Source organism: Neovison vison, chromosome 2 (assembly GCF_020171115.1).
Source record: "Neovison vison isolate M4711 chromosome 2, ASM_NN_V1, whole genome shotgun sequence".
Classification (NCBI taxonomy): Eukaryota; Metazoa; Chordata; class Mammalia; order Carnivora; family Mustelidae; genus Neogale; species Neogale vison.
Genome location: NC_058092.1, coordinates 55,439,053 through 55,452,463, shown reverse-complemented (window position 1 = coordinate 55,452,463; position 13,411 = coordinate 55,439,053). Strand labels below are relative to the sequence as shown.

Genomic DNA, 13,411 nt, shown 5'->3' with positions numbered 1-13,411 from the left:
AGTAGTAGGGATGCTGGGAGGTACAGTAAATGGAATCCTTTGGAGGTGATTTAGTGCAGTCTTTCCTTAAAGCGTTTTTTAAACTCTCACTTCATGTTTGGTGCAAACCACATTAAAGAAGTTAATTTTAAAGAGAAAGCATAATATAAAGAAGAAAGATCTGTGGTAATAATTTTTATTAATGAGTTAAATATACTTTGTTTTTTGTAGTCGGAGAAACAGGACTTATGAGACCCTTTGTAGAAATAGATTAGGCAATGACTTATATGTTGAAAGGATGATGCAGACTATTAATGGAGCTCCAAAGAATAAAGAGGTTCAATGTGACAAAATCGTAAAGGAAGACAAAGGTAACTTATATTTTATTTTGCTTGATAAATGACCATATTTTAATGAACATTCTTTGAGTCTGTCAATTAAGAAATTAATGTTGAAACATACAAAGCAAAAATAGAAATACTTTGGCCAAATCACAATAATAGCTGGGTACTGTAATCTACAGCTTTTAGAATTTGACAAATAATGAGTAATAAATACAAATATAAAAGATTTAGGTGACATAACTATCAATTTTGATTTTTAGAGAAACTCTATTATAGAATTTTATACTCTTCAAGTGTTTATGAAATGTTTGGTGAAACTGCCTGCTTACCATTACAGAGTATCAACCATAACTAATAACATTTAAAATGTCAGGTGATATTCTAGGCCTTTTACTTATATGAACTGGTTTAATTCTCACCACAACCCTATGAGATAGATACTGTTGTTACTTTCCATTTTGGAGGAAGAAAGAAGCAAAGGAAGTTAGCCAACTTGCTGAAGTCACTCAGTTATGGTACACAGTAATACCCTTAGACAGTCTGGTTCTAGAGCCTGTGTCCTTTATTACACTTACTGTCTTTCAATGTTTATAAATTAACAACCTTGCATAGCCAACAACCTGTGAAGCAGGGCCAAAAGTAATTAAAAGAAAGTTTTTAATTTTTAATGGCCTTTGTTGTTCAGCAAAACTATAAGCTAGTTCTTCTGAAAGATTAAAATAGACAAACTTCTAAGCAAGTACTAAATTTAAAAAAAAGCAACTTATAATTAGTAGGAAAGCTTTTGGAATCTGTACTCACTCTTGCCATATTCCCCTTACAAATGTGGTGGTGGTCTTAAAAGACAGCAGTCTGCTGTTCCAGTTTGAGACCCTGGCCTCTGGTTCCAGATGGAGCAGAGCAGACTTTATTCTTAACGGAGTTGATTCCTCTGTTTCAACCTGTCTGGGAGCTACCTGAAGGACTGACACAGAGCACTTGTCTTATTATTATTATTATTTTTAAAAAATTCAGTACTCTCTCAGATGGTAAAACAGCTGTGCATACTGCATTCTTCACAAATACTGAAAGGCAAATGAACAGCTTGGCTCTCTTAGAGGCAAGAGAATACAATGGAGTCAAACAAGAAACACACTAAAACCCTGAGAGAAAAAGCTAGGGAGGGAGTTTCTTTAGGAAATTAAGATATTGAAAAAGACTTGCATATACAGGGAAATTTAGAGTCCTGTGCATGCCTAGGGCAGGATGCATGCTCAGAAAAGACTTGAAAAAAGATCCTAATCTTTCACCTCTGGCTGATCTCTAGGCTCAGTACAAACAGGAAATGAAGGCTAAGGCATAGTTGTAAACAGTCTGGCTAAGCATTAAAGGAACACCTTAACACAGACTCAATCTACAAAGACTGGGAGTTTTTTTCCCCGTTGTTTTTTTGTTTTGTTTTGTTTCTCTTTTTCTTTTCTCTTTGCTCTCCTTTTTTTTCTTAAGCGGGTAGAAATTCAGATGTTCAAGGAAATCTCTGTCAGGACACCTGCTAACCAAAAGCCAAAAAGCAAACACTTCTAAGATGATACGTAACAAAGAATACAGTCTTTATAAAAATAGCTTAGAATCACCACTAAGCAAACAAACAACTAGGACTCACAGAAAACTACAAAAACAAAACCCAAAGACCAAGAAGAATCTGATTTCCAGAGTTGCCACATTATTATATTCAAACTGTTGAGTTCTCAAAAAAAAAAAAAAAAAAGTTACAAAGGATAGAAAGAAATAAGAAAGCATAGCCTGTTTAAATAAGAAATCAACAGAAACTCCCTGTGGAAATACAGACATTGCATCTATCAAAAAAACCTTTTTATCAATTGTATTATATATTCTGATAAGGCTAAAGGAAACTGTGGACAAAAAGCTAAAGCAAACCAGAATGATGTACAAACAAATAAAGAGTAGGAATAAAAAGAAACCAACAAATTCTAGAGATTAAAAGTATAGTAACTGAAATGGAAAAACTCACTAGAGTTCTAAAGAGCAGATTTGAGCAGGCAGAAGAAAAAAATCAGCAATTCTTAAAAGACAGATCAATAAAAATAATAGTCTAAGAAGAAAAAAGAGAGAAGAATAAGAAAAATGTACACAGCTCAAAGGACCTATGGAGCCCCTCCAACCATACCAACATAAACATAAAGGGAATTTCAGAATGGTAGAAGAAAAAAAAGATAAAGGGAAACAAAAAACATTTGAGGAAATAATGGCCAAAAAACTTCCAAAATTCGATAAAAGTCATGAATCTACATCTCTGAGATTCTCAACAAACTCCAAAAATGATAAACAAAGAGATCTTATAATTAAGTGTTAAAAGGGAATTTGAAAGCAGCAAAAGAAAAGGGACTTATTACATATAAGGAATCCTCAGTAGGATTACACCCAATTTCTCAGCAGAAACCATGGAGTCCAGAGATGATTGGGATGCCATACTTAAAGAGATGAAAGAGAAAAGTGTCAACCAAGAATTCTATATCCTTCAAATAATTCTAATGATGGAGAAATTACATAAAATAATTAAGATTAAATATATTCCCATGAAGGAGAAATTAAGATTTCCCCAGATAACAAAAGCTAAGGCAATTCAGCACAAATAGAGTAGCCTTATGAGAAATACTAAAGGGAGTCCTTAAGGCAGAAATGAAAGGACACCAGATAGTAACTTGAAGACATGAAGAAACAAAGGACACTGATAAATGTAGCTATATAGATAAATACAAAAGCAGTATTATAATTTTGGTTTGTCTCTCCTCTATTTTTTGCAATATAATTTAAAATAAATATATAAAGCAATAATTATAAATCTATAGTAATAGGCACACAGTGTATAAAGATTTAATTTGTGCCATCAACATAAAGTGAGTGTGATAGAGTGGTATAGGAGTTCCTGTATACTACTGAAGTAAGGTAGTAGTAATTCATAATAGATTGTTAAATTTTGAAGAAATTGATTGTAATCTCTAAAGTAATCACCAAGAAAATAAGTTAAAAATTTCAAAAAAGATAATTAGGAATCAAAGCAGAACACTATTAAAAAATTAAGTAAACACAAAAGACAGTAATGGAAGAATTGAGGACCAAAGACATAAGACATGAAGAACACAAAAATGACAGAAGTCCTTCCTGAACAATAATTACTTTGAATAAATAGATAAACTCTCCAATGAAAAAGCAGATTTATACATGATTTATATATTAACATATAATATATATTTATATATATTTTATATATTATATTTATATTATAGTTATATAATAAATATAATTAATAATTGTAATACAAATATAATTTAAATAAAATATAATAAATAAATAAATAGAATAAATAAAATCTTAAATATATATACTTAAATACATATATTTAAGATTTTATTTATTTATTTGACAGACAGAGATCACACCTAGGCAGAGAGGCAGACGATGGGGGTAGGGGAAGTAGTCTCCCTGCCAAGCAGAGAGCCTGATGTGGGGCTCGATCTCAGGACCCTGAGGTCATGACCTGAGCCAAAGGTAGAGGCTTAACCCACTGAGCCACCCAGGTGCCCCAAGAACATTACATATTGATAAAAGATTCAATCCATAAAGAAGATATAACAATTATAAACATATGTATTTAACAAAAGAGCCTCCAAATATATGAAGCAAAAATTGACAGGATTGAAGGAAGAAGTAGACAGTTCTACAATAAGAGTTGAGACTTCAGTACCCCACAGTCAATAATGGGCTGAAAAACCAGAGAGATTATCAATTTAAAAGAAGAGGACCTGAATAATAACATAACCTAGACATAACATACATGCACAGAACACACCATCCCCAAATGACAGAATACACATTTTTTTCTCAAGTTCACATGGAAAACTCTCCAAAATACACCATTATGTTAGGCCACAAAACAACAGGTAATAAAATTTTTAAAATTGAAATCTTTTCTGCCACAATGTAATGATACTCATAATGTGTAACAAAAGGAAAACTGGAAAATTTAAAAATATTTGGATATTAAACAACACACTCTTAAACAACCAGGGGATCAAAGATGAAAGCACAAGGGAAACTAGAAAATATTTTGAGACAAATGAGAATGAAAAATACAACATAACATACTTATAAGATGTAGTGGAAGTAGTATTTAAAGAGAAATTTATAGCTGTAGATATATTTTAAAAGATCTACACTTGAAACTAATGTAGCATTATGTATCAATTCTACTTCAATAAAAAAGCAATTAAAAAGTTCATCACTTTACCCCTTAAGCAATGAAATAAAGAAGATAAAACTACAAAAGCCAGCATTAGGAAGGAAACAATAAAAATTAGAGTGGATATAAGCAAAATGAGAAAAAAAATCAGTGAAACTAAAAGTTGGTACTTTGAAACGATCAACACAACTGCCAAAATTTTTGTTAGACTGACTAAGAAAGAATAGAAGATTCAAATTACTAAATGGGAAATGGAAGTGGAGACATAACTACTGACATTACAGAAATACAATCATTTATTAAAAAATGAACATTCATGTATCAATAAATTAGACAACTAAATGAAATGAACACATTCCTAGAAACTCACAACTTGTGAAAACTGACTCAAAAAGAAATATAATATCTGGACAGAGGTATAATAAGTAAAGGTACTGGATTAATAATCAAAACTTCCTAACAAAGGAAATCCCAGGAACGCCTGGGTGGCTCAGTCAGTTAAGCAGTCGACTGACTCTGGCTCAGGTCATGATCTCAGAGTCCTGGGACTGAGCCCTGCATTAGGCTCCCTGCACGAATGGGTGTCTGCTGTCCCTCTCTCTTTGCCCTTACCCCCACTTGTGCTCTCTTTGTGTCTCTTTCACTCTCTCAAATAAATAAATAAAATCTTAAAAAAGAAAAGAAAAGAAAATTCCAGGACCAAATGGTGTCTCTAGTGAATTCAACCAGTCATTTAAAGGAGAAGCAACACCAACCCTTCAAAAAATAATTTTCCAAAAAATGGAAGAGCACACTTACAAATCATAGGGCCAGCATTACTCTGATACCAAAGCCAGACAAAGACATCATAAGAAAAGAAAACTAATACCATTATTCCTTATGAATATGGATGCAAAAATCCTCAATAGTACTAGTACACTAAATTAGCTCCACATTAAATGGATTATATGCTATGATTAAGTGCATTTATCCCAATAATGCAAAGGTAATTCAATATATGTAAGTCAACAAATGTAATACACATAGTCTTATGATAAGAATACTCAACAAATTAGGAATATAAGAGAATTTTCCCAATCCGATAAATAGCATTTATGAAAACCCCACAGCTAGTGTTATACTCAATGCTAAAGAACTGGAAGCTTTCCCCATAAGATCAAGAACAAGACAAGGATAAAATAGATAAAATGTATTCTATCCAGACTGCTTTCTCAACTTCCATTGAACATTGTACTGGAAGTTCTAGTGTAAGCAATCAGGCAAGAAAAAGAAGTAAAAGACTAAATTAAGTCGGAAAGGAACAAATAAAAATACCTTTACTCACAGATGACATGATCTTAAGTATACAAAATCCTAAAGAATTCATGCAAAAACTATTAGAGCTAATAAATAATTTCAGTATATATATGTATATATATAATATATAGTAATAAATATATAATAAAGTAATTAAAATAAATAAATATATATAATAATAAGTTCAGTAAGTTTCAGAATACAAAATCAACACACAAAATTCAGTTGTATTTCTATACACTATCAATGAACAATTTAAAAAGGTAAAAATAATTGCACTTACAATAGCAACTAGAATAATAAAATACCTAGGAATAATTCTAACCAAAAAGGAGAAAGACTTGTGTACTGTTAACTACAAAACATTGTTGAAGAAATTAAAGTAGTCCTAAATAAGTGAAGATATCCTGTGTTTATGGTTTGAGCAATATAATGTTAAGATGTGAATCCTCAAACCAATCTGCAGATGCAACATAATACATATCAAAACCCCCAAAGATGTTTTACAGAAATAGAAAAATAAATCATTCTATGGATATCAAAGGATCCTCCAAATAGCCAAAACAATCTTGAAAAAGAACAAAGTTCTTTCCACACTTCCTGTTTTGAAAACTTGCTATAAAGTTACAGTGATCAAAATAGGGTTGTACTATGTACTAAAAACAAGTACATAGACCAGAAGAATAGAATAGAGAGCCCAGAAATAAACTTGCACATATATGGTCAGCTGATTTTTTTGATAAAGGTGCCAAGACCATTAAATGGAAGAAAAATAATCTTTTCAACAAATGGCATTGGGACAACTGGATAGCCACATGAAAATAATAAAGTTGCACTTCATATCATCTACAAAACTTAACTCAAAATGGAACAGTGACTTAAATATAAGAGCTAAAATGAAAAAACTCTTAAAAGAAAACACTGAGGTAAATATTTTTGCCCTTTGCTTTTAGGATGGGTTCTTGTCCATTGATAAGATATCACACTAACAGCCGAAAGAACAAAGGAAAAATGGATAAATTGGCCTTCATCAGAAAACCTTTGTACATAAAAAACATTATTCAAAAAGTGGAAGTACAACCTACATAATGGGAGAAAATATTTGCAAATCCTATCTCTCATAAAGTTCCAGTATCCAGACTATATAAGGAATACTTATAATCCAAAAACAAAGAGATAAGCAACCCAATTAAAAATTAAGTAAATTTAATTAAAAATGGGCATTGGACTTAAATAAACATTTCTTTAAAGGAGATATACATATTACCAACAAACACATGAAAATGTTCAATTAATCATTAAACACATGAAAATGTTCAATTAATCATTACAGAAATTCAAGTCAAAATCACAAGTTACCTTTTCTTACCCATTAAGATGACTATGATTAAAAATGGAAAATAAGGTGTTAACAAGGATGTTGAGAAATTGGAACCATCATACATAGCCAGTGGGAATGCAAAATGGTGCAGACTCCAAGAAAACCAGTTTGGTGGTTCCTCATGGAATTAAATAGAATTATTATATGCCCCCCCCCCAAATATATACATATGATGTCATTTCACACCTATTTTATATATTTTTATATATATAGATCTCCAGATAATTGAAATAAATATATAAAAATATATTTATATATTTATATAAATATATAAAAATATATAAATATACGTATGTCTCCAGAGAACTGAAATATATCCCCCCCAAGAGAGATAGATATGTCCCCGCCAGAGAATTGAAAACAGGTAATCAAATACAGGTACACACATATTCACGACAGCAGTATTTATCATAATCGAAAAGTAGAAACAACCAAGATGTCCATCAGTGGATGAATGGATAAACCTAATGTTTAAAATACATTCAGTGAAATGTTATTCAGTTACAAAAAGCAATCAAATACAGATACATGCTTTGAGCAAAAGTCCTCTCTTATACTCTAAAAGATGTCAGAAGTTTCTCTCTGGAGAGGACAAAATTGAATCTATTCACACACTGAAATGTATCTTGATTGCTTCTAAGTTTTTGCCCTTATCAATAATGTATCAATAATGGTGATATAAACATCTATGGCAGGTTTTTGTGTAGACATAATAAGCTTTCAGTTTCTTTGGGTAAATACCAAGGAACATATTGCTGAATCGTATGGTAATGTATTTTTAGTTTTGTAAGGAACAGCCAGTTTCTTCCAAAGTGGTTGTGCCATTTGGCATTTCTGTCAGCAATAATGGAGGGTTCCTGGTGTTCCATGTTCTCACCAACATTTTGTGTTGTCAGTGTCCCAGATTTTAGCCATTCTAATAAGTGTGTGGTGGCATCCCATTGTTGTTCTAATTTGTATTTCCTTGATGACATATGATGTGGAGTATATTTTCATATAGTATTTGCCATCTGTATATCTTTGGTGAGGTATCTGTTAAGCTCTCTGGCCCATTTTAAATTAGGTTATTTTTAATTTTTGTTGAGTTTTAGTTTTTTTTTTTTTAAGATTTTATTTATTTATTTGACAGAGAGAGACACAGTGAGAGAGGGAACACAAGCAGGGGGAATGGGAGAGGGAGAAGCAGGCTTCCCACTGAGCAGGGAGCCTGATGTGGGGTTCAATCCCAGGACCCTGGGATCATGACCTGAGCCCAAGGCAGCCACTTAATGATTGAACCACCCAGGTGCCCCTGTTGTTAAGTTTTAAGAAAAACATGTATATTTTGGACAACAGTACTTTATCAGATGTAGCATTAGCAAATGTTTTCTTCTAGTATGTGGCTGGTCTTGTTATTCTCTTGACATTGCCTTTCACAGAACAAACATTTTTAATTTTTATGAAGTTTAGCTTATCAGTTTTTGCTTAGCAATCATACCTTTCATCTTGTATCTAAAAAAGAAATAGGTGGGCTCCTGTGTGGTTAAAGAGTCCTAGGGGAATGAAATCTGCGGTGGTGTTCCAAATGTTCATGATTTCAAAGAAGAGCAACACTGCAAATGAAGAAATAGATGATAGAGTTTTCAGTGTTTACAATGCTCCATTTCAATTACATTTTCATGAAAAGAATTTGTGTGAAAATGTTGAAACCTATTCTAAATATTTTATCTATGATTTCCAAAGACTTTTTAACTTGGACATAATGTTAGTTTTGCTTTTTTTTTTCAGTTTCATTATAAATAATTCTCAGGTTTAGTTTGCTTAATCGGCATAATGAATAAAATTTCTGGATAAATGGAAAAAAAAGTCATCCTTATACCCAGGATCATCTAGATATTCTTCTATGTTATCCTCTAGGATTTTCATAGTTTCACATTTTACCTTTAGATCTATATTCAACTTTGAGTTAATTTTTGTGAGGGATATAAGATCTGTGTCTAGATTCATTTTTTGCATGCTGATGTCCTGTTGTTCCAGCACCACTTGTTGATGGTTGGTTCCAGCACCATTGTATTTGCTGCTTTGTCAAATATCAATTGACTATATCTATGTGGGTCTATTTCTGGCCTTTATTATATTCCATTGAACTATTTGTCTATTTGTTCACCAATATCACATTATCTTGATTGTTGTAGCTTTATAGTAAATCTTCAAGTTCAGTAGTGTTAGTCCTCCAATTTTGTTCCTCTTTAATATTTATTGGCTCTTCTGAGTCTTTTGCCTCTCCATATTAACTTAGAATCAGTGTGTATATATTCACCATATAACTTGCTGGGATTTTAATTGAGGTTGCATTGATCTGTAGATCAATTTGGGAATACCTAATATTTTGACAATATTGAGGCTTCCTAAACATGAACATAGACTGTCTCTCCATTACATGAATGATTTTGTACATTAAAGTTTTTGTGGTTTTTCTTGTATAGATTTTGTACATATTTTGTTAGGTTTATAGCTAACTATTTCATTTCTGGGGCACAAATGTAAATTGTATTGTTTTGAATTTCAAATTCCATTTGTTCATTGCCAGCATTTAGGAAAGGAATTTTTATTGGCTTTTATGTATTTCTCTGGTGTCCTGCAGCCTTTCTTTAATCACTTGTTAGTTCTAGGAGTTTTTGTCCATTCTTTCAGATTTTCTATATACATTAACATGTCATCTGTAAACAAAGACAGTTTTATTTCTCCCTTCTCAATCTGTATGTTATATCCTTTTCTTGTCTTATTGCATTAACTTGGACTTCCGATACGATGTTGAGAAGGCATGATGAGAGGGGATATCTTTGCCGGATTCCTGATCTTAGTGAGAAGGCTTCTAGGTTTCTCACCATTAAGTATGTTAGCTGTAGCTTCTTTGTAGATGTTTGCATCAAGTTGAGGAAGTTCCCTTCTATTCCTAGTTTACTGACTTTTTTATCATGAATGGGTATTAGATTTTGTCAAATGCATTTTTCTGAATTTATTGATATGGTCATATATATTTCTTCTCTAGATTATTGCTGTGATCGATTACATTACTTAATTTTTGAGTGTTGAACTAGTTGTGCATACCTGGGATAAATTTCACTTAGCGTTTGATTCTTTTTACACATTGTTGGATTTGATTTCTAATATTTTATTAAAGATTTTGCATATATGTTCTTTAAGAGTTATCTGTCTACCTTTTTTTTTTCCCTTTGGTAATGTTTTTATCTGCTTTTGGGTATTCAGTGTTGGCCTCAAAGAGTGGGCTAGAAAGTATTCCCTCTGTTTCTATCCTCTGACAGAGACTATAGAAATTTGGTATAAGGTTTTCCTTAAATTACTGATAGAATTTAGCAGTGAATCCATCTGAGCCTGGTGTTTTCTGTTTTGGGAATTTATTATTGATTCCATTTCTTTTTTTAAATTCAATTTCTTTAATTGATATCGTTTATTCAGATTGTCGATTTCTTCTTGTGTAAGTTTTGGCAGATTGTGCCTTTCAAGGAATTAATCCTGAATTTCATCAAGGTTATTAAATTTGTGAGCATATAATTTTTACAGTATTCCTTTGTTATCCTTCTAACATCCATGGGATCTGTAGTAATGTCCCCTCTTTCATTTATGCTATTTTTTAATTTAAAAATAGCTTTTTTATTAAAAGAAAGTCTAAATAGCATAAGTTCCAGCTAAATTCCAGCATAGAGGTTTATTGATTTTATTGATCTTTTCAAATAACCAGTTTGGGGTTTCATTGATTTTCCCTATTGGCTCCTTGTTTTGTTTCACTGATTTCTTGCTCTAATTCTTTTAAGTTAAATTTAATTTTTAATTGAGATATAATTGATATGTAACATTATATTAGTTTCAGGCTTATAACACAGAGTATTTATTTTAGTATTGGAAGTTTGTAAATTTTAACCCATTTCACCCACTCTCCATTCCCTGTCCTCTGGCAGTCATCAGTCTGTTCTTTGTATTCATAAACTTGGGATTTTTCTTGCTTTTTTTTTTTGCTTATTTTTTTAGATTCCACATATAAGTGAGATCATACTACATTTGTTTTTTTTTTTTTACTTATTTCAGTTAGCATAATGCCTTCAAGGCCCACCCCTGTTGTTGCAAGTGGCAAGATTTCCTTCTTTTTATGACTGAATAATATTTCAGTGCATGTGTGTGTGTATGTGTGTGTGTGTGTGACATTTTATTTATCTGTTTATCTATCAAGGGTCATTTAAGTTGCTTTCATATCTTGGCTATATAATTAATACTGCAATGAACTTGGGGGTACAGGTATCTTTCTGAGTTAGTGTTTTTGTTTTCTTCAGATAAATACCCAGAGGCAAGATTGTTGGATCATAAGATATTTATATTTTAATTTTTTGAGGAAATTCCATGCTCTTTTCTATAGTGGCTGCAACAATTTACATTCCCATCAACAGTGCACAAAATTTTCCTTTATTCCACATCCTCCCCAACATTTGTTATTTATTGTGTTTTTAATAATAGCCATTTATAGTAATGTGGTGGTAATGTGTGGAGGAGGCAAGCATTCAATAGTTCTTTGATTTGGTCTCAGTCTTTTATTGTGCCTGGGTCTCTGGATTCTGAACTTCACAAGTGTTTGTTTTCTTCTCCAGCCCCTCCCCTTAGGTGGGACAAAATGGCTCAAAGGTACTGGTATTTGGTATTGCCCTTTCCCCAGGTCAGTTATAGTCTGATAATACCCTAGCAGGTTGTCTTCTGGTTAGTTTCTCTTGAAGGCAGTCCTTGTTAAGAACAGAGTATTCTAGGGGTGCCTGGGTGGCTCAGTTGGTTAAGCAGCCGCCTGTGGCTTGGATCATGATTCCAGGGTCCTGAGATTGAGCCTTGCGTTGGGCTCTCTGCTCAGCGGAGAGCATGCTTCTCCCTCTCCTTCTTCTGCCTGCTGCTCTGCCTACTTGTGCCCTATCTTCTCTGCCAAGTAAATAAATAAAATCTAAAAAAAAAAAAAAAAAAAAAGAACAGAGTATTCTAGCATATTCCACAATGGTTCCTTTTTCCCTCCCCCTGCCAGAACCACAAGGGGATTTTTAAAAATATTCTGGGAATTTGGTCAAGCTCCTGGAGACAAAGCTCACAAAATTGGGGACTTCCCCAATTGAGACCCTGTGCAGTTTTTTAACTCTCAGACTTGTGAGACAAAAAGTGAGCCTCCAGCAGTTCATCAATTATAGTTCAGGTTTCCTATCTTGGCACTGGTTCCCACAGTGGTTTCCACTCCTGGGTCTTCTCCAATTAGTCCTGACTCCCTGTATTCAATGTGCATCTCCCCAATCTTGGGGGCAGTGATTTGCCCTATGTTCTTACCTTTCTTTCAGATCCAAAGAAAGTTGTTGATTTTTCATACTGTTTAATTTTTCGCTTGTTCTTAGGACAGAGTAGTAACCTCCAAACTCCATTCTGTGGAACTGAAAACCAAGTCCCATCTTCTTAACTTCATACAGAATGCTCAGCTGAATCTGCCAATTCTTTTTCATATCTAGCTTTTGCCATTGTTAATATAGTTCTGCTCTTCTTTCCAGTGGCCCTCTTAGATACGTTGAGGAAACTCACTTCATTGCACAAATATATTGTTTTACCCTGAGAGCAGCAGAGAAGCCACAGTAAACAGAAAATACAGAGCATCCCACTTAACTGACCATACTTTCATTGGACATTCAATGCCTAGCTTGGTCAGATGCCCTCAGTGGATTATGTTCTGTGTTTCCAGGGAGGTATTTATGGTCTCACCATGTGATTTCTTCCTTAGTGGCTCTTGTAAACTCTCGGGGAAGCTGAAGTCAGAGTATGACACAGACTGTTCTGATGATCTTCTCCTGAGAGTCCTCCTTTAATAGTCCTCAATGATTATTTTGTTCTTTTTTAATGCATCTGTGATAATGTTTGCTATCCAATTTTTAAAACTAGACAATATATTGTGTAGGTATGCATATGTCAGAGAGCCTTCCGTGCCTGTGGATTCTGAACTTCACAAGCTTTCCAAGAAGAAACCTCTTAAAAAAGTTCTGAGTGCCCATTGTTTATTTTGGAGGTAATCCTAGGAAACATTAGTAGGGGAGTTAGTAAGTGGACCAAGAAAGGGTGTGCAGTCAGCAAAGTATATGCCATCTAACAAATTAACTCTTTGGG

General features: G+C 33.0%; 1 protein-coding gene across 3 annotated transcripts in view; it reads left to right on the top strand.

Annotated features, from left to right (window-relative positions):
* The window catches only part of DNAI4 (dynein axonemal intermediate chain 4), an 80,933-nt gene that overhangs the window by 25,178 nt on the left and 42,344 nt on the right, over positions 1-13,411 (top strand). For all 3 annotated transcript variants that reach the window (XM_044238426.1, XM_044238425.1, XM_044238424.1), the window contains exon 6: positions 211-350. In XM_044238426.1, the coding sequence (XP_044094361.1) occupies positions 211-350 (140 nt within the window). The remainder of the gene's footprint in view (positions 1-210; positions 351-13,411) is intronic.